The sequence below is a fragment of the Syngnathus acus genome, chromosome 3, assembly GCF_901709675.1.
Source record: "Syngnathus acus chromosome 3, fSynAcu1.2, whole genome shotgun sequence".
NCBI classification, from domain to species: domain Eukaryota; kingdom Metazoa; phylum Chordata; class Actinopteri; order Syngnathiformes; family Syngnathidae; genus Syngnathus; species Syngnathus acus.
This window is the reverse complement of record NC_051089.1, coordinates 1,510,382-1,531,218: the sequence shown is the minus strand read 5'-3', so window position 1 is coordinate 1,531,218 and position 20,837 is coordinate 1,510,382. Positions and strand designations below refer to the sequence as shown.

General features: G+C 42.5%; 2 protein-coding genes and 2 long non-coding RNA genes across 6 annotated transcripts; 2 read left to right on the top strand and 2 right to left on the bottom strand.

Moving 5' to 3' along the window:
• Positions 1–23: 23 nt before the first annotated feature.
• Positions 24–19,904, bottom strand: LOC119120743 (C5a anaphylatoxin chemotactic receptor 1). 3 transcript variants are annotated; one of them, XM_037247931.1, is made up of 3 exons: positions 19,616–19,904; positions 1,969–2,092; positions 24–1,876 (listed from the first exon to the last, which is right to left on the bottom strand). In XM_037247931.1, the coding sequence occupies exons 1-3, from the start codon at positions 19,873–19,875 to the stop codon at positions 935–937; spliced, it is 1,326 nt and encodes a 441-aa protein (XP_037103826.1). In that variant the 5' UTR covers positions 19,876–19,904; the 3' UTR covers positions 24–934. The 3 variants fall into 3 exon arrangements, with proteins under 3 accessions (XP_037103826.1, XP_037103828.1, XP_037103827.1); XM_037247933.1 differs by lacking the exon at positions 19,616–19,904 and adding an exon at positions 2,837–3,218 and having other exon boundaries at positions 1,969–2,167; XM_037247932.1 differs by lacking the exon at positions 19,616–19,904 and adding an exon at positions 2,837–3,217.
• On the top strand, positions 8,543–14,539 carry LOC119120744 (ephrin-B2a-like). The gene is made up of 5 exons (XM_037247934.1): positions 8,543–8,898; positions 9,651–9,934; positions 11,313–11,405; positions 12,720–12,833; positions 14,053–14,539. Exons 1-5 carry the CDS (start codon positions 8,783–8,785, stop codon positions 14,424–14,426), a joined length of 981 nt encoding a protein of 326 aa, XP_037103829.1. The 5' UTR covers positions 8,543–8,782; the 3' UTR covers positions 14,427–14,539.
• Positions 15,693–18,170, bottom strand: LOC119120745. Its single transcript, XR_005097572.1, has 2 exons — positions 18,098–18,170; positions 15,693–16,765 (listed from the first exon to the last, which is right to left on the bottom strand). It is a non-coding gene; the product is annotated as an uncharacterized LOC119120745 (long non-coding RNA).
• Positions 18,262–20,729, top strand: LOC119120746. The gene is made up of 2 exons (XR_005097573.1): positions 18,262–18,361; positions 19,662–20,729. It is a non-coding gene; the product is annotated as an uncharacterized LOC119120746 (long non-coding RNA).
• Positions 20,730–20,837: the final 108 nt, after the last annotated feature.

The following is a 20,837-nucleotide window of genomic DNA, read 5'->3' as shown; positions in this document are numbered from 1 at the left end:
TTGTTTGGACTCTCTTGCTACTCTTTAACACATTTTTATTGTGTCAAACATCTCCATTTATATACACCAATTTACATCCTTAGAGAAAATGTTCCATGAAGATATTATAGTGAGGTCATTTTTGCAGATTTTTCCTGATGATAAAATTTTTTTTTTCACAACTTACAAGTTGTTTTGGTGGTAGCAGCAAAAAGGTTTGGGTCCACCCAAATGCCAGGAGGCAAGGTAGAAAGAATTTAAAAAAATATTTATTTAGCAAAAAATAAAATAAAAAAAGTTGGCAAGCAAGGCATATGGAATCTAAATCACAAAATGAGTAGGCATCCAAAACAGTAGACACAAAGAGGTGCACAAAAACAAAACATGGCTGGACTCTCAAATGGAAACTAACACAAACACCTCAAAAAACAAGACCGAAATTGAAGCAGGGATTCAAATACAAGCAAATAGACGAGACGACAAGGAACACCTGGACAGGACGTAAGCTGATTGGTTAACACGAGAGACCAGGATGATGAAAACAGGTGGAAACAAAAAAAAACCACAACATGAAACAAAAACAATCCTGACAATTTTCTTCTTTGCTTCAAACCTTTTCTTATAGGCTTAGGAGAGTGAATCTTTAATGCACGCATTGAAAAATGCAATATATTAACAGCACATATTTTGTTTACAATTGCATCAGCCCATGTCCAGTTTATTTAAGCAATAAAAACACCCTTAATTAAAGGAAATATATTATTTTCTCATGTTCAGCCAAAGAGCTTCTCCTGTAGTTGGAAAAAATGTTATTTGTGAATAGTAGTGCATTCATTCGTTCGTTCGTTCATTCGTTCATTCGAATAAAATTCATTCATTCATTTGTCTGCAGATTGTTGCTCTCACTGAAATATGGCTCAGTCCCCTCTGGAAGTTTTCAACCAATGTCAGTTTGCTAAATGTGGGACGTTTTCAGTGATCTTTTGCGAATGGACTCGAAGGAGTCATCGTTGAAGAGCCGTTCAACGGTCGAGACGACCGAAGCTCGGACGGCGCGGCCGAGGCCACGGGCGGCGAAAACATAGAGGACGGGGTTGAGGGCGCTCTTGGCGTACACCAGGTACAGAGAGATGTACGTTCCGTAAGATGCCTTTTTATAAAGCTCGGCTCTTTCGGGTTGTCCTTCAGCCAGGGCCCGTAAGAATCGGCACACAAAGTAGGGCACCCAGCAGATGAGAAAAAGCAGCATGGTGAAAAAGAGCACCTGATACATCCTGGCCATTTTGCGCGAAGCTGTCGGGGAGGAGGACGTCGGACTAATTGGCACCGATTGCTGGATCTTTAGCAAAATGGCCAAATTGCTTCCTAAAAACACCAACAGGGGCAGGATGAAACCTGCAACCGTTTCCGTGACGACCAGCCCCGTGTCGAACGTGCCGCTTTCCAGACACTGGTACGTGCCGTTGCTTTCTTTCAGAACGGCGCTGTGCAGGTAAGGGGCGGACAGGACGGTGGCCAGCAGCCAGGACAGCCCACAGGCCAACGGCACGGCCCAGGCGGGGCGCTGCAGCCGAGCCCAAACGGGCCTCAGCAGACACAGGCATCGCTCCACCGCCACGGCGCACACCAGAAAGGCCGACACGTACAAACCCAAACCTCGAAGGAACATGACCAGGCGGCATAAAGCCGAGCCGAAGGGCCAGCTGTTATTGTGGGCCAGGTATCCCAACATGAGGGGGGTCCGCAGGATCAGCACCAGGTCCGCCAGCGCCAGGTTGAGCACGTAGATTCGAAAACTGCTGGCGGCCCGAGTCTCTCCCTTGCTGCCTCTGCGCATGAGATAGCGTCGACTCTGGCTAAGCGCCCAAACTACCAGCATGTTCAAAGGTACGCCCACCTTTTGGGAGAAGAAAACAAAAACCAGACAAAGCAAGATTGGATCTTCGGAATCGTGAGGCGCCAAAGAAAAGATTTGTGACGGAGACCCACCAGAAAAATGAGCACGGTGGCAGTAATCTGGACTCCTCGGACCGCCTCTGCCCGCCAAGAGCTGCTCACAAGTTCTTCCACCATCTGCGTTTCATTCATGGCCGCCACCAAAGGCATTGGGATGCTGAAACGGCCAAAATATCAACTTTGAGGTGGTTCTTTCATCTTTTTGACAAAAGCTCAAACTCTACTCAGTGGCCTGTAACATGAACAAAATGGAAGATTGCATACGAGCATAGATTTCTTGTGCAACTTGCCCGAGATTTCCACATCGCAGCTTTGCAGACCATATGGACGTATCGTAAACTTTTGTTCGTTCGCAAAGTGAATGTGCACACTTTGCAGTTTTATAGTTTCTATGGACTTACTTTCCTGCAATGTACCATACATTTGAGCATACCTACATTTTGCATACCTTAATTAATTCAACTGAATTAATAACAGAAAATAATTAATAAAAAATGATAAAAAAAATATATATAATAATAATGAATTAAACTGTAGATTGTATAATATAGTGTTGGTTATTCAGCGGTTAGTTTACTTTTTAAGAATCAAGTCCACACCAACTCGTTCTAGCACCGAGTCATGACTAAAAAGACAAGAATGTGTTCTTTCTTGGAGCCAAAGTTGCCTTGGAGGCATCTCCAAACATGCACCTACACCTCACCCGTTTCTGTGGGCATGAACACACAACACATGCAACCACACCTACTTTGCGCTACAACATTTAATACTACATAAGCATATACACAAAATATATATGTTAAGGACTCGATTTGTAGAGCACACACGAATAATTGTGTGACCTCAAAAAGAGCAAGGACGTTCCAAACTGAAACGTGCAAATGAAAAATGACTCCCTTACCTGATGTTTGGTGTGGCTTAAAGAGATCTTGCGAGAGAAAGTGAAAAAGAAAAGAGCAGTTTGGCTATTAGACTTGCCTCTCTCATCTCTCCCACCTCTCTCTCTCTTTCTCTCTCTCACCCTCCTTTCTTTCCTTTGAGTGATTGCTTCACAGGCATCCTCCTATGAACACGGCTAAAAAAAATATTCCAATTTTTTCTTCAAGATGTCCGTCGTTGAGCAAGGAAAACAAAGATGTGGAGGAACAGTTGGTTCTTTTTTTGCAAGATCTTGGCTTGTTTCATGGCGGTCAATGCACAAGGTACTTCAGCAAATGAAACAACAACGTCATAATCTAGATCAGAAGGTTTTATAGTGGCCACTAGCAGAAACCAGGAAGTCAAGAAAAGGGAGAGAAAGAAAAACATGTCCTTGTTAGGTTGTTATCACCTGAATGATCTGTGTCTATGTGTCATGGAGAAACACTGAGCACTGTGTGTTGTGTCAGTGTATGATAAGAGAAACAATGTAACTATATTTGTGTAAAATAATAAGAATGCTCACACATTGCTGTTGCTCTCCCTTCATAACACAAGTGGACCTGGCCATTGGATGAGGTGCACTTTTAGATTGACGGATTTGAAAAGACTGCAAATATTTTATGCATGAACTTGCACAGATATGAGGATGACCGATTTGAAAGGATGACATTTTTCCATTCATGTCATCGCTCCACATTGCCTTGAATGGCAGCAATGACAGTCTAATCTCCTAATTAATTGTAATCAGTGAATTTCTTATTTGTTTCTTTCAAATGTCACAAGCCCGTTTTTAAAAGTTCCACTTTGAAAAAAGAAAATTGGAACGGATTCATGCATTACTTGATGCCCTCCTGTAGATGTCACCCCTCTACATTTATTTTCATGTGTGGGAAACGAAAAGCAGGAGGTGGGTGATGTCAAATAACTGCAATTTTGAAATGTAAATGTCCACATTTAAAAGTTTAATAACAATTGTGATACTTATACTATTAATTATTATTACTATTATTATTATTATTATTATCATTATCATTATTATTATTATTATTATTCACAGCTCAAAGCAGGTTTATTCCGTGTTTGAATAATTTGGCAATTATATTTCCAACACATCAATGAATATGATTTACATAAAGGGTTGTTATGTATAGTCTTGGAATATTGATGATGCTGTTTAATTAAATGGAATCAAATTCAACAGAGTCAAACTTGACTTATCTTCTACGTGCACTGCTTCTACTAACAATACAGCGAAGAGCTGTAATTTACAAAAGGATATTACAAACCTTTTTTTAAATTGATTTGCACATTTCAATTCCTACTAAGAAAACTAAATGTAACACTTTTTGGGACAAACATGGAGAGATCTGGTAAGAAGAAAAGCTTTCCCTCATATACATTCTTTAAAACTATTTTAATTCACACAGACTAGAGTCAAATCGTGTTTCTTTTGTTTTGCTAATGGTTTTTATTTGTTTTTTTACAGACTGTTTTCAATATTAATTGAACCTTTTTGATGAGGGAAAAACAATATTGACTAGATATATTTATTTTTTCAAATCAGTGTTTCTTTTGTTTTGCTGATGACTGTTATATGAAGTCTTAATTAAACCTTTTTGCTGGAGGGAAAAACATTATTGACTGGATGTATTTATTTTTTTCTCCCCCCACGCTCCGCACTCATTAGAGATGCAACTGCTAATTTGACGGCGGCTCTAAACACAGCATATATATTTCATTTGTGGAACTGAATCGTGAGCTGCTTGCCTCTTTTCCCCTGTGACGAACACCCACGCTTCCTTTAAATCTGCTAATTTTAGATGCAGCCCTTAAATCGGGGAAACCAAATGTTTTTATGTCACACACTGAAAGATGCCTCGATCTGTCTTGCTGTACTTTATTGCTCATCATGTCAGTCGAGATTTTAGTCGCACAGTGAAATGACGAACAGCCAAAATGATTATCTTGTTGAGATGAAAAGAAAGAAAGAAAGAAAGAAAGAAAGAAAGAAAGAAAGAAAGAAAGAAAGAAAAAGCTGAAAAAAGAAAGAAAAAAGGAGAAATAAAATAGTAAAAAACAAAGAATGAAAGAAGGAAAGAAAGAAAGAAAGAAAGAAAGAAAGAAAGAAAGAAAGAAAGAAAGAAAGAAAGAAAGAAAGAAAAGAGAGACAGACAGACAGACAGACAGAGAAAGAAAGAAAGAAAGAAAGAAAGAAAGAAAGAAAGAAAGAAAGATAGATAGAAAGAAAGAAAGCAAGAAAGCAAGAAAGAAAGAAAGAAAGAAAGAAAGAACAAAAAAGACAGACAGACGGACAGACAGACAGAAAGAAAGAAAGAAAGAAAGAAAGAAAGAAAGAAAGAACAAAAAAGACAGACAGACAGACAGACAGACAGACAGACAGAAAGAAAAAAAGAAAGAAAGAAAGAAAGAAAGAAAGCAAGAAAGAAAGAAAGAAAGAAAGAACAAAAAAGACAGACAGACAGACAGAAAGAAAGAAAGAAAGAAAGAAAGAAAGAAAGAAAGAAGAAAAAAGACAGACAGAAAGAAAGAAAGAAAGAAAGAAAGAAAGAAAGAAAGAAAGAAAGAAGGAAAGCAAGAAAGAGAGAAAGAAAGATGAATTTCCCCCCCCCTTCAGCTGCCGCACGTGAAAGCAGGTGCAGGTGAAATGTTATCTGCTGATATATCAGCTGTCTTTTGACTTTTGTGCTTAAAACCGCACGCGCCGGTAAAACGGTGTGACGCCATGTATGTTGCCCACGTGGAAAAACAGTGACGCACGTGCAAAGACAGCTTCGAAAAGCAAGACAAAGTCAAACTTTTCACTTGTGGCTTCTAAAGTTGAAAGTATCATGAGAAGGAATTGCTCTTCTCACACAACAAGCACCAAAACCAAAATCCCAAGTTGTGAATTTCCACATCGCTGGACGGGGCCCCCCCTTGATTCGAGTACTCTTCCCCCACCTCCCCATGCCAGCAAGTATTACGTCATCTCTTATCACATTTACTTTCTCGATACAATCGCGTTGTCTGTTTCTATCGGCACGAGCGTTTCTTGCAAGCGTCGACGGGGAGCCACCTTGCGCTCTCTGAATCAGATCATTACTATCTGACTTGCTCGTCGGGCCATCATCACATGCAAACGGTGACCTGAGAAGTCTTAATGAGGATTGTGTCACAGTCATTTAGTGGAAAAGAACAGCTCTCAAAATCCCCACCTTAACTGACATTTTGCCTCCAATTCATCTCATCACCGGCTGACACCATTAAAGTGTGCAGACTTGATGTGCACACTGAACACGTTGTCACCAGATATGATTTCAGACAATCGTCTCACACCAAAGCAGGACTCTTCATTAGGATTGTCCAGTGATGCGAACAGCTACATAATTACAATCATGGTTAGTATCCCGGATTGGCTAGCGACCACTTCAGGGTGTACGCCATCCCTCGCTCAAAGTCATCTCGAAAAAAATAAATCTTAATTTGAATGGATGGTGTTTAGCATGGCTGCAGATTTGTTGTGCCAAGAAATTAAAGACTTCACCGTCCGCCATGAGGCATTTCAAGTTAGCATGCTAATTGCTAGCATCGTTTGCCATCGCATCGAAGAGCTGAGCATTGTGTTTGAGTAGGGAATCACTTTCAGTGGTTATTCAATTTGAACAAAATGGCGAGAAAAGTCGATTTCACTTGACGCGCTCATTTCCCCAACGACCTCATTACCCAAGCGCATCACTGACGGTGTTGCTAGCATAACTGTAAACAAGCTGGTAAATTTCAAGAAATGAAAACACATCACTTCTGTAGGCTGCATTTACATACAAGACAAATGGCAGCAAAGTTTTCACGTGTGATGTTTTTTCTTCATACAGTTTTGAGGGGGATTTTACATGAGTCACATAAAATGTTTAAAAGACACCCACATTCAGATGCACTGCTCAATGGGAGAGACGCTCAGAAGGTGGAGGGAAGCCACATGGGCAACCAGCAACCCGTTGACAAAAGAGGAAGTCGGGCTACGTCGAGGCAGGTCGGTGAATACTTCAATATTCACACTTAAACTTTGCACCAAAATATACTTTTCCCTATTTGGAAGCTGTGTTTAAAGAAAAAAAAAATCACATTCAATAATTATCAGCACAAATGTTACAAAAATATACTGTTTAAAAGATATTAAATATCTAATTAAGAAAATTTAACCTAGATAAAATGCAATACAAATGCAGTACAATAATGTTTGGTATCTTTTTATCGACTGTTTAAAAAATTCAGCTTTCCCAGGGAAAGCGAGTTCACCATGTGGGCGATGATGACAAAGTCCCAGAATGAGGTTAATGCTAATCGTGATAGGGGTTGATTTCATCGGACACCTGCCATGTTAGCATTAGCTTCAGTTTGGGAGAATTCACGCAAGCTGAATGGAACTGATTGCCACCACTGAGGAATATGGAGCAGAAAGAAAAAGGTTCAAAAGGTGCATGGAGCAATTCTTCACCGACGTTTCCACGCTGCCATCACTGTGAGACTCGTTTTAGCATGTAACAATTGAGGCTGGATGAATAATTGATTGACAAAGGATTACATTTAATGAGCCACGTTGGAACAGATTATAATTCGGCCTCCGTTTCCTTTCCCGGACAAAATGTTGCATTGCTTCAATTGTTGGTGTGTTCAGCATTTGATGAGCTACAAAACACTTTTATGTTTGGATCCAATCAAAAATGTCTGTTTTCGATGTATTCAGTGTTGTGGTAGGACGGTTCACTTTGGGACCAGCACATAAATAAAATATCTGAAGATTTTTTTTACCAACAAAAATGTGTGTATGTGTGTGTATATATATTAATGCTGTACAACATGATCTCTTCACAACTGCCCTTTTCCTTTCGATTGACTTTGGTGAGCCACAAACGTCCTTCATAGTGATACGGCGCCCCCGACATTAATCATACGCTCAATGGACACTCTTTCAGATTCACCTACACACCCTAATGAGATCTCATTTCATAAAGACTGTTTTCCTTGTCAGGAACACGTTTTCACATACAATCCTGACCTCAAGAAGGTTGGCTACATTTCACCATGACTATAATCTGGTCAGAAAAATGTATATTCATCTGATTGAGTCTATACTATATAGTATGTTTTATAGCTTTAAAGCTTTTCCACTAGATAGCAGAAGTTCCAATTATTGTCCACCTGTTGCTATTCATCCAACAGAATAATCGATAATAATAGAACACGTTGAAAAGAAAATGTCAGGGTTGACTTTCCTTTTAAATTAAAAAAGGCCCAGATTTCTCTCGGACTAATTAAATGCATGAGTAAACTGAAACGAGATCATTCGTTTAGTATACAAAGTTCTTGTTTCGTGGTGGTGTACAGTCAATTAATTTGAATGACAACATGTGCCTGGGCACAAAAAAAACCATTGCACCGGAATTACATTTTAATAAGATGCATAAACAATCTGCAATAAAACGATTATTCTCCCTTGTAATTTTTTTTTTTTGCAATCCACGAATCTCGTCAACTACAGCCTTAAATAAATAATAAATGACCCAAACTGGGTCCTGTACTATTTCCAAGGATCCAATGTGATGCAAGCGTGTCTAAAATGCGCCAACCCACCCCGGCGCACGAGCCGGCGAAGGGGCGGGCCGGCCACTCAGCTGATGGCTGAGCCTCTCCACGCAATCTCATTCCTCGGTGGCTGAATGTGGTCACGCGAGACGTTTTCCTGCCCAATTACTCCCAATGTGGAAGGCTTAATGAACTTGCGGCTGCAGCTTCATGGAAGCGCGACAACTAAAGGATCCACCCGAAGGCGCCGCGCGCGCGCGCGCACGCATGCACAGGCAAGGCACCTTGAGCTGCCCCCACTGCGTGTTACGATAGCGAGCCCACGAGCGGCTTTTGTCCCGTGATGGGGAGAAGCGTCACATGGAGGAGCCACGGTGCCGTCATCCTGCTGGCTGTCATCATAAGCTCATGTCGGGCCATCATTTTGGACTCCATCCTGTGGAGCAGCGCCAACACCAAGTGGGTACTTTACTTCTACTTTGTCTTGCACCATGTTGCGGAGTGCTCATCTTTGTTGCATGGACCAGAAGAAATGATTTGATTTAAATTGATTGATTTTCAATTAAGCATGAAGGTTTGGGCTTCACAAGCAGAAAAAAAATCGCTGGACATTTACCGTGCCCATTGAAAACCTGATGATTGAGAAGAACAATGGTGGAAAATCCATCTCTGTATTCTCCCAGCTTGTGAAGATAAAAAGTATTATATATAATTGCGGGACACATGATTTTATGCAAAAGTCGTCTTTTTTAACGCGGGAAACTGAACTAAAGTTATTTCAAGTGCAAGCTCTTTTGGATAGAAACATTTTTCCCTCGTGAATGTATGAGACGGCCTTGATCTATCACTTCTGGAGCGAGGGTGGAGGAAGGGGAGAAGGCAACTATGATTTGCACACGCTTTATTGCGACATGTCGGAGCGCCATATAACAAGAGCGTGAGTGGCAAAACATGGCCTGGAGGCAACGTGCGAAAAAATGATGCCAAGTCCCAATTCTCTGCTTTCTCTTTTGCGATGGGTACTGACCCTCAAACCGGTGTGATCCGTATGGGTCAGCAGACTGAGCTATCGCTGTCCCCGATCCGCGATTTGGGACATGTAAGCCCATCCTGATTAAGGCCATTCGATATTTAAGAGCATTCCCCTTTGAGGAAATGATTTTCTTTTTCCCGTTGCTACCATGTCGTTGACTTTTTATCGTTCTTCGCAGCTTCACTCTAGGTCAAGGTCTGGTCCTCTCCCCTCAGATTGGGGACAAGATGGACATTGTCTGCCCAAGGGCGGACGTCTCCAAGGGGGAAAAGGAGGAGTTCTACCGGATCTACTTGGTTTCTCGAAGTCAGATGGAGAGCTGCACCATAAACAAGAAGGACACTCCTTTGCTGAACTGTGACAAGCCGCACCGGGATGTCAAGTTCACGTTCAAGTTTCAGGAGTTCAGTCCTAACCTGTGGGGGCTGGAGTTCCTCAAGGGGAAGGACTACTACATCACGTGTAAGTTATTCTTTGGAATTCAGGGTTGGAAAAAAAAAAATGTAATGTCATATGTGTGTGTGTATGTATTTTTACAGCGTTTGTGTGTGAATATTCATTCTATGCTAATTTTCTGTTAGCATGTCAATGCGATTTTACATTGACTTTAGCATTAGCTAAAGCGTTTGTATGTGAATATTCATTTCATTGTCACTCCTGGAAGTCGATGCTAATTTTCTGTTAGCATGTCAATGGGATTTTACCTGACTTTAGCATTAGCAATGGTGATGTTTTTAAATGGCATGCCATTGTTTTTTTTTTGCGTGTCTGTAGTTTGATATTAAACTGGGGTGTCATTAAACATTTTAAAGCACAGTTAGGGACGACGTTTGAATAATTCAATCATGAAGTTTTTAAAGATCATAAGAAGCCGCCATTAATATTTCAAGGAGCTGCCCCTGGCCAACCTTCTTCAGATTGGCCCCATCACCTATTCACCTGCAGCCCCCCCTCGGCCCTCCTGATGCAACAAGAGGCCGTCGTCCTTATCGCCTTCGCACGTTGTCAGGTGGCGTGAGAGTCGCCGCCGTGGCCTCGTTATCGGACAGCGGCGGATCTTAGCGATGCGCGAGACGGTGAACAAGTGCAAGTGAGCAAACAGCCTCCCCCGCATCGCCTGGCTTTGACAGCCCCTCGCTCGCTCGCTGGCTGGCAGGACAGTGCCATTCGGAGGGCTTACATGCCCCAAATCACACGAGGCTTTTATAGTATCAGGCAGATTTGACGTGAGCTTTCATGGCATGGCGGCGTCTTGCCTGCGCGATGTTGTTATCTGACCTAAATGCTCCTAACAAGTGTGTGCTTGTCTTTGTGTGTGCGCTCGCTCGCTCGTTCACGACTGGGGGTGACCGGGAGTTCTCGCTTCTTAAGACTGCAAAAGCAACACGTATTCAATTTACGCAGTAATCCTTGAGCATCTCCAGCTGAAAGTTTATTTAGCTCAAGCATCAACTGTCAAATGAAAATTTTATTTGTTCAATCATTTATGGGGATCATTTATTGAATCAAAAATGCTACAGCTTCCGGGCTTTCGGTTTGTTGATGTCTGTGTTTATATACTCTCTATAAAAGTGGTTACATTACAAGTTTGTGATTTGATAGATGCTGCTGGGTGGGATTGACGACAATTTAGTGATTACATTGTCGATACTGCTTATCAATGCGATTCCTTATTTATTGGTGCGGTGACAGCATTTGCTTCAGGTGTCTCGCCGCCGTTTGCATTTTTCGTTTGAAAAATGATGCGACATTTAGCAAGTGGCAAAACTCTTATCCTACTGCCTGATATTAATCTTCACTTGGAGTAACGATATGTTTACTTGCTTGCTCTGTGTGTCAGCCACATCGACAGGCTCTCTGCAAAATCTGGACAACACCAATGGAGGAGTGTGCAGGACCAAATCCATGAAGCTGCTGCTCAGAGTCGGACAAGGCAAGAAAGATGGAGGCATGTGCAGTATAGTCGTTCTGAATGAATTGAACAGGTGTCAAACTCAAGGCCCGGGGGCCAGATACGGCCCGCCACATCATTTTATGTGACAAATTGTGCATCAAATTTGTTTTTTTTGACCAGTTTTTACGAGTCTGATTTATTTTGCAGTTTGTTTTGTAGTTTATACTGTATATAATATGAGGTGTTTATACATTTATTCGTGTCGACAGTCATAATGGCCCTCCGAAAGAAACTATGACTACGATGAGGCCTGGGGAAAAAAATGGTTTGACACCCCTGGGGTCGGATAATCTCGGCCATCAACTGCCGTCCGTCATAAGTACCGTAATTTTCGGACTATAAGTCGCGGTTTTTTTCATAGTTTGGGTGGGGGGGCGACTTATACTCAGGAGCGATTTATATACATATATATGGTTTTTTTTTCACTTTTTTGGGCATTTTATGGCTGGTGCGACTTATACTCCGGTGCGACTTATAGTCCGAAAATTACGGTAATCCCAAATCTCCAACTGCTGCGCACCATCAATTCTTTAAACAAGATGTGGCATTCGGTAATCTTCCTCCTCACCTCCCCCAACTTAACTGATGGCCCATTTTTATTATATTGCATCCAAACATATTTATTTAAATATCTGTATGACACTACCCCCGCTTATCTTCAGTGCTGAAGTTAACACACAGATATGATAAAACCATAATTGATGTCAAGATAAATACTGCAACAATTGTTGCTACCCGTTTCCGAAGATTAAACAGCACCACTCTGCGTGCTTAACTAAATGCTCGGGAATGATAAATTTGTTGAAGCCCCAAACTGCAGTTTTGCAGCATTACTTCCGTGAATAATTCAACAGTTAGACTTCAACATGAAAATTCAGCATTTTGCGTGTTTGTCAACTGATCTTGCAAAAAAAAACGCCTTTGCTTTCATGTCGCATTTCCAAAACATCCACTGCACAAACAAACATTGATCGGCAACAGAAGGCAGGAACAACCGAACAGATGTCGTTGTCTCCTTCAGTTAGTCGTCCGCGAGCGTGGATTCGCGTCAGGCGACGAGAAAAAGGAACATTTGTGCCTTTGCCTTGAAATTGAACTTTCAAGTCAGTTATTAGCTATACATTATTAATATCCTGCGTGCAAGTATGAGATGGAATATGTGAACACAAAGTCCTTCAACTCTGAATTGCTGAAAGGACCTAAAGTAATATTTTGGAGAAACAAATTAGTGGATGATGAGAGGGAATGTTTCCGTCCTTTCCTCCTTCATGTGTTCAATTGTTTCTGTTGCAGGTTCCTCAGATCCTCGATCAACACTGCAGGAATCGCCGAGCAGATTTCCACCGACCCAACTAAAACCGAACGCAAAGGATGCATCCGGACGTAATGATAGCGAGAACAAAACCGGCAAGTTCCATATTTTACTTCAAATCGATTATGAAAACATCTTTTTTTGTCTTTGAAAGATGTTTGGAATGTAGAATGATTTTAAACAGAATGCGTTAACTGGCAACAAAATGGCTGTGTTCACACCCACAACGGCGCCAAACACCTGTTTATAATACCAAGCCGGCTGACCCTGTTGGACCAATTGGAAATCGCCAAACATAGCAAGTAAAGATAGTCGGATACTAAGCTGAGTGAATAGCTACTCTACGTGATAATAAAATGCAGCACAAAAATGTCCCGGCTGGTTAAATGACTATTTAAGATCACCCCAAAAACCTCAACCCCTCCTTTTCCCCTTTTGTGGTGTTTTCAACAATGATCTAGTAAACACTGGAATGTTTTGTTCCCTTTATGTTCCTGAAAAGATTCTCTGACAATAGCCCAAGACATATTCTTTACTTGCAAAAAAAAAGCACAGTAACTGCTTGTCCTCACGCACCTCCGATCCAAAACGTTCAGCGTATGTGTGACTTTAGAATGCGAAGTGTGTAAAGAATGTGAAGAGCACTGGAGAGGTGTGAGCAAAGTCATTAGCAACACAAACACAACAATATTGTCGTCTTTGGTATTTTCAACTCATACAGTACATCAGGGATGTGCATCTTATATGCAGGTGAAAAATGGCATTATAAAAAAAAATCGGGAGGGGGGGAGGACCAAGGGCCATATGCACAAGCATTTTTTAGCACTGATGAAACTTTTCCAAACATTTGCAATTTCAGGGCTCCAAAACAAAAACAGCCAAATTAAATCTCGTTAAGGTGAAGACCAAAACATTTGGGTAAAGCTCCCCAAAGGCTATGAATTATAAACGCGAGTCTTCCCAGATGAGCTCAAGCTGTCTGCAATTTCTCGGTAACTCGGCCATTATTCTGCTGGTGTGAAGAAACCTGTTGGTGTCTGTTTTGAGCTCTCAGCCTGCCATTTGAACAAAACGTGAGCGGCGGCGGCATCTTTCTCTCCCGCCTTTGTTTTCTTTTGACTTGCCGCTTTGTATCGATGTGCTTCTTCGAGTGGAAGCCCCTCCGGTTGATTGGCCTCCAGCAAATACCAGTCTGGATGTGCTCATCGTCAGTCCGGTTCTTTTGATAAGTGCCTTCAGACTCGCACGGGTCGAACGTCCCCACGCTTCATTTCTGATCGCCTCTTTTATCTCCGTTTCTGCTGCCCCTGACAGACGCGGGCTCAGAAGCAGGCCAAGTCAACCCCGGTGGCAATGGCGGCTCGGCGCCAGGACTGCTGATATGGGTTGTCTCGGCCTGTGCGATTCTCCTCCTCCTCATCGTCATGGTGTCGGTCGCGCTCTGGAAGTGGCGTGGCTGTGGCCCAGATCGCCAGCAATCCGCGTCTGTGTCCCTCAACACTTTAGCCGTGCCCAAACGGGACAGCATCAGCAGCGACAACGCTGGCGAAATGGTTTTTCCTCTGCAGGCCTCCGACAGCAGATTCTGTCGACATTTCGAACGTCTGAGCGGCGAATACGGAGCCCCGGTGTACGTCGTTAAGGAGATTACGCCGCAGAGTCCCACCAACGTTTACTATAAAGTCTAATTTTGGCGGGTTACAATGACTTTTTTTTCCCCCTTGCTAAGAACATTATTGGCTCTGGGGATAAATGGACCAATATTTCATGAGTCTTTTTTTGGGAACAGACAATCAGAGTCACTTACACACATTGAGTACCGTAATTTTCGGACTATAAGTCGCGGTTTTTTTTCATAGTTTGGGTGGGGGGGCGACTTATACTCAGGAGCGACTTATATACATATATATGTTTTTTTTTCACTTTTTTGGGCATTTTATGGCTGGTGCGACTTATACTCCGGTGCGACTTATAGTCCGAAAATTACGGTAAATAAATGATTTTCCCATTCTGATGACAAATTGAAGCCGTTTTTAAATATTAGGGAATTTATAGTGTCATCTTGTACCTTGCGTAAATATGTACAGTATGTATTCAGATTCATTTCTTTTTATTTCATTTAATTTATTATACCGATCTGATGTCGAGCCCTAAATTGTCCAAACGCTTTCCACTACTTCAGATTTCTTTTCTAGAACTTTAAAATGCATATGTAATTGTTTTAGGGCAAATAAAATTTGGAATTTGTGGCTTGTATGTTGGCTATTGCAATTAATGTGCTTCAATGAATTTGCCTTTTTATTTTGGATCAACACTAATTTGCAGCTTCTGGAGCAAAAAGCACGAAACAAAATAAGGAAGCTTAACTCACGTTGGTCTCAAAACATGACCAAATTCATACATTTCCTTCAGAATAAAAAATGCATAACATGACAGCTAATCTAGCAAACAGCAGGAAGTCAAAGGAGTCATTTTCCATGTTAGGCGAAGAGCAAGCAATCCTTTTAAAAAGACAAAATACATTCGGTTTGTGCTTCCCTTTGGGTACCATTCCAAGTGTGACATTGCTCAGAGTGCATGTATTTTTATTCAGCTTCTAATGATGTGCAAGGGACATCGAATGTCAGTCTGCCCTCGAGAGCAGAGAGCTTCTCTCTGCTTGACAAATTAGAGTGAGGAAGGCTCCCTTGTATATTAAAATATTTACTTACGGAGTAAAAGATAACATGAATGAGATATGACGCTGAACGTTCCCCTTTGGAGTTTGCCCAATTTACATTTAAAATGAAGCCTTGACACGATTTTTCTTTCTGCATTTTTGAAACGAATCAAATATATTCGCTAGTTTAGTGCATGCCAAAGCAACAGGTGGCGCTATAGCCGCTAGCAGGGATTTGTAGTTTCAACAATTACACATTTGAAAATAAAAAAAAAAAACTTTTCATGCACAGCCATAAGAGCCATGAAGTTATCTTTAATTATCGTCACGTAAAAAAACAAAAAAACAGTCATGGGTTCATTGTCAGTCTCTCTCTCTCTCCTGTGGCAACATGCACGACATCCATGGATGAACACGTTTCATGCTCCCTCAGCCACATCATGCGACACATTTTCAACCTGTCAGCTTCCATGAGCCTCTCAGTCACTGGGGACGCTCCTGCGCTGACTCCTGATGATTGCGGCTATACTTTGTGTTGCTAGATAAATGCAGTTATTATTTTCTTTTATACAAAAATGGCCCGTGAGTGTAAATACAGTTTGGTTAAGGTTTAAAAGCTGTAGTAGTTGCGGTTTGTGCGCCAGTGAGTTATTCTTGCAAGATTTTTTTCTTCACAGCTGAATAGGCTGTGGTCAGGCGAGGTGAGTTCAGTTGACCCCCGAGGTCACAAGGAGACAATGGCCAGTCAGGCCTGTATAGGAAGAACAAAACAGGGACCCCTGGGCGAATGGCCTCCCAAGTGGGAGGAGCGAAACTTTTCCAGGCCAGCTTAGAAAGAAGGTGCAGAAATGGGTTGGATCTCAAAGAAATGCTTGAACGTTAAAACGACGTGAGCGGGCAAGTTTGAATTTTCACATGATAAAAAGAAATTGAGTTTGTCCATCTGTCCAAGTACGCCTTTGTGCAGAACGCATCGCTTGAAGACGAGGGGAGAGTTGCATGCTTTCATCTGCCCCTACGGGACATATGTGAAGTTGGCCGACTCCCCCACCCCCATCGCACTTCCATGCGGAAGAGGCTGCTCGCACCAGTGGGGAGTCGGGGGTCGGCTTGGAAGGGGCAAGGCGAGCGTGACCTCGCTTGAAGCACCAGGATGAGGAGAAGGAAGTTTTGTCAAGGGCAGAGGTGGCAAAAGTACACACACTTCCGACTTGATATACAAGTCTCTTCTCCAAATCTGTTGTTTATGCTTCCTTCGTGTTCCTCCATGTTACTGCTGCTGAAAAGACCACTAGGACTCAATCAAGATTCCAACTGCAGTTGGTTTTCGCTCCCTCTCCTTCCATCCTTACAACATTGTTGTATTTCCTGTGGGGGTGAAATAAATGATTCGCCTATTTTGACTGTGCAAGCTCAAAGTACATCCACTCTTATTCAAATGTCGGGAGTCAGAAGTAAAAAGACACCTGGAACATAAGTACTCGAGTAAGGAGCTTTCCATACTTCCTATTCAGCTTTCCTCTCACAGTTAGTTCGTTAGTTCCCTCTGCTGGCCGTTTAACAGACTGTATTTACTGCACTGCTCCTTCAACACATGCAGTCTAATGAATGAGTGGGGGTTCATTCAGTGTTACATGTTTTATTGGGCCTCATTCATTCATGGGGGTCGGGACTTTTTCTGCAGCTCTCATCTGGTGGCATGTCATTACACGGCTTTATTGTCTTCACTCTATTGTGCTTGATCTCAACAGCAAGAAGATATTTTAATGAATATTAGTCAGAGAGAAACTTTCCTACTCTGAATTACCAGTGGTAGTGATTGTGAATTTTAGACATTGAGTTTTTAGGATTTGGGAGATTATGCTGACAAACAAACAGGCTGTATTTTGATGCGAGTTATCAATTCTGAATGTTGTATTGTTGCACTTAACTGAGTGGTTTTGCATTTAGGGAGACACAACTTTTTTTTTTGCATTGATGCTACTTTTAAAAATGTATTTTAAAATCTAAACTGTCCCTTGAAGTACCTGCAGTAGTTTTTGAAAAACACGTTTGAATTTTCTACATCTATTAATATTGAAGAATTGAGTCTAATCATGGACGTGGATCCTAATTTTTAAAAATAAAGTTCATTTAAAGACAAACAGTATTGAATTAAAACGTGATCATGAATATCCCACAATTATCAAGTGTCCTGGAAGCAAATGACTACATTTTCCAATTTGTTTAATATAAATATTCAAATAAATCCCGGTAAGGAAATTAAGTCAATTAATTTGTATTATTCTCACCACAACTAAACACATACTGAAGCAACAGGTCAATTATTTGATGCATGATTTTGCTTTGCGTTTGGCTTAAAATTGGTTAAAAAAAAAAAAAAAGATAAAAATCTAATAAAATAAAAAAATAAAACTTTTTAAAAATATACTTCCACGTTACGATTGCCCGACGCTGCAGATGATCAATCTGGTCAAAGAAATCCCACTTCGGCTAAACTGAACGTGCAGGCTTCTGTTTTCCTTTACAACGTTTACAAGTTAAAAATGGGGATTTCAAGGAGATCTTCGCTTCTTCCTCGCAAGTGCCCGAAGGCGCCCGAGATGCAGTGCAGCGAGCTCGCAGCGGTTCTGTCGGAAGTACCGTAGTTGATGTATGCAAATGTCGGGAGAGTTGGGGGGGTTGTAGCTACATATTTACGTTCACAGGGAGCCGCCCTTCATTCAGCCACATGGTTCCCAACTGGTCGCCTTCGCGCCACTTTCCTGCCTCCGCAATCTTCTTCAAGAGGCGCATCGGGGCCGCACATTCGCTCGCATTCGGCGCCAGTCACGTCTTGTTTTTTTTCCCCCCCGCCGCGGGTGCAAAAGTTTCCTGAATTGTTGCGCGTTCGCTCTGCTTTTGTCGGCGGCAGCAGAGTGCACGGCAGTCCGCGCAAGTAGCGAAGATGGTGGATTTCGCCTGGTGAGTGTCTATCGAGCGCATGTTTATCAGCGAGGAAGTCCGCTTGGGGCTCTTTTAAGTCTTTGCCTTGAGATGGCCAATGTTCTTCTGACCTATCTGCTGTTTACTGCCGTGCATCTTAGCGCCGTGCTGGTTGGGGGGGAAAAAAGCGAAGCGATGGGCGCAAAATGTGTTTTTGGCGACGAAAACAGTGTAACATGAGGCGCATGGCAGCCCCCTCAGCTTCCACCATTGAAGGGAATGAGGGAGATTTGAAAAGCTGTCCCGAGCTTTCGTCGCTGCGCTTTCGCAACTCCTTCAAACTGCTAAGCGCGCGGCGCAAGTGAGTTAAATAAAAGGGCAGCGGCGTGTTACTTTTCAAAAAAGCAAGTGCAGAAAATGCGGCGATTTGGCTGGCCAAATTCGAGTGCAGTGGTGTGTGAGTTAAAGTGCCCCCAGAACAAAGCAGTAGCACATGGGGCGGGCTGCAGGCCGCGCGCTTTAGCCAGCTAGCTTAGCAGCCTCAACTTGCCCCATCACATTTCTAACCGAATCCGTTTCAAGTCGAAACTGAACACAACCAAACACTCATTGCGTTGTTTGTTGCACTCAGCACCGCATAAAAGACAAATTGTGGCTTTATTAATGAACTGGGCGTGTTTGTTGTTGGGCTAGCTAAGGCTAAGAGGTAGCATCACATTTCGTAATACAGCCCAAATCGGAATTTTAAAGCGCCAGCAGTTTGGTTGTCAAACCAGATGAGAGATTTTGCACACCAGCTAAAGGAAATGTCGATAATAGACACTCGGCGCGAGATACGAACGGCACCATTTGCCTTGTTTTCGTCGTGCTAACACCAGCTAGCCGCGGCTAAGCTAACCTCCTCAAACAAGCGCAGCCAGCGGACAACTGCCCGTTCTCCGCTTTGACGGCGGGGCTTTTTTGTGTTGGAAAGGGATTCGAAAGCACAGCACGCGCGACAGACACCTCAAATGAGACCACACACGGCCACACAGTTCTCAAGGCACGTTCGGGTGGCGTCAGTTGAGAGCTATTTACGCTAAGGTTGGCGCACTTCTCGGCGCCATGTTAAAGACGGTGGGGGAGGGGTGCAACAGTAATCCCCGCGCACGCGTTCCCGTGGAGTGTTTAAAAAAAAAAAACTCGACTCACAAATTGCGCCGCTCTTTTCAAATAATTCATTTAGCGATTATTGTGCTTACTACTTTTTATGGTCAAAAGTGGCCTCGTGAAGCACACGCGTTGCATTTGTACCTGTTGCACAAGCGATCCTCACGCATCTTCTGTGTTTTCCTTCCAGGTCCACTCTGGAGTGGAAGCGTCGCAACCACCAGCTCGATCCGACCAAGACTCGACTCAGTCTGTGTATTGTCAAAGTGCTTACAGTGCAGGTAGTTCTTTGTAATACCTACTGCAGTGGAGGCACTTAAAGCAATACGCAGACACGTGTGTGTGTGTCGTCGCTCCCATCTTGCATGCATCTTTTGCAAAACTGTCTTTGTGCTAAGGTGCATCTAGTGCAGATAGTGAAATAGACTAGCACCTACTGCCCTAAGTGCTCCTTCTGGCATAAGGGGCTGTGATATGCGCCACCAGACCAATCCTAATTTCTAATTGGGCTCAAATGTCTCGCAGTTCTCTGCTAGTTTTGCATAGTTGCACTACAAGAATAGATGAGTTGTGCAAATCTATGCAAAACTGATGGTGGCCTGCTTGCTCTCCACCTGTTTGGATCTCTTGGTTTTCCAATGTGGCAACCCCCACAACTCGACAATAAATGCTTTCTTGTGCCAAGTGCAATGGCGGAAGTCTTTTCTAGATCTCCTCAAGATGTTCCAAGGGTTCAGCAGTACTAAAGTGCTTATAGTGCAGGTAGTGCTTTTCTCCTATCTACTGCAATGTAAGCACTTGAAGTATTTCTAGCTAACGGGCTCGTGATGAAGCGTGTCCGTCCGGTGGTCCTAAATGCTACTTCTCATCACTTGGTCAGTTTTGCTGGTTTGCATTCAGCTTCAACAGTTTGCTGTGCAAATCCATGCAAAACTGACGAGGTGGATGAAATATCGCTTGTGATTTGGGGAGCTTCTCACCATAATCTGGTACGTATGCATGTAAATGTCATCACGTGTGTCATGTTGTGGAGATGTCCCTTTTTGTGCAGGTGGGGATTAGTAGCAATGCTGTATATTTGAAGGTATTGCACTTGTCCCGGCCTGTCTAAGAATGAGGATATGGTCGGACGGATTTGAATTGTGACCCCCAATTAATCATCTGTCAGGTAATGTTGTGATCTGATCAATTAAACAGACATGCAAGTGCCACAATGAATTGTATTTGTGCTCATGTGAATAAAACTTGTTGAAAGGATTCTCTTTGGTTTTCATTATTCCACCATCGTTGTCAGAAGTCAGTATATTGTTTGCTAATCATATTTGTGCGTAGCTCTTAAAAAGTTTTGTTGCATAACTTCCTAGTG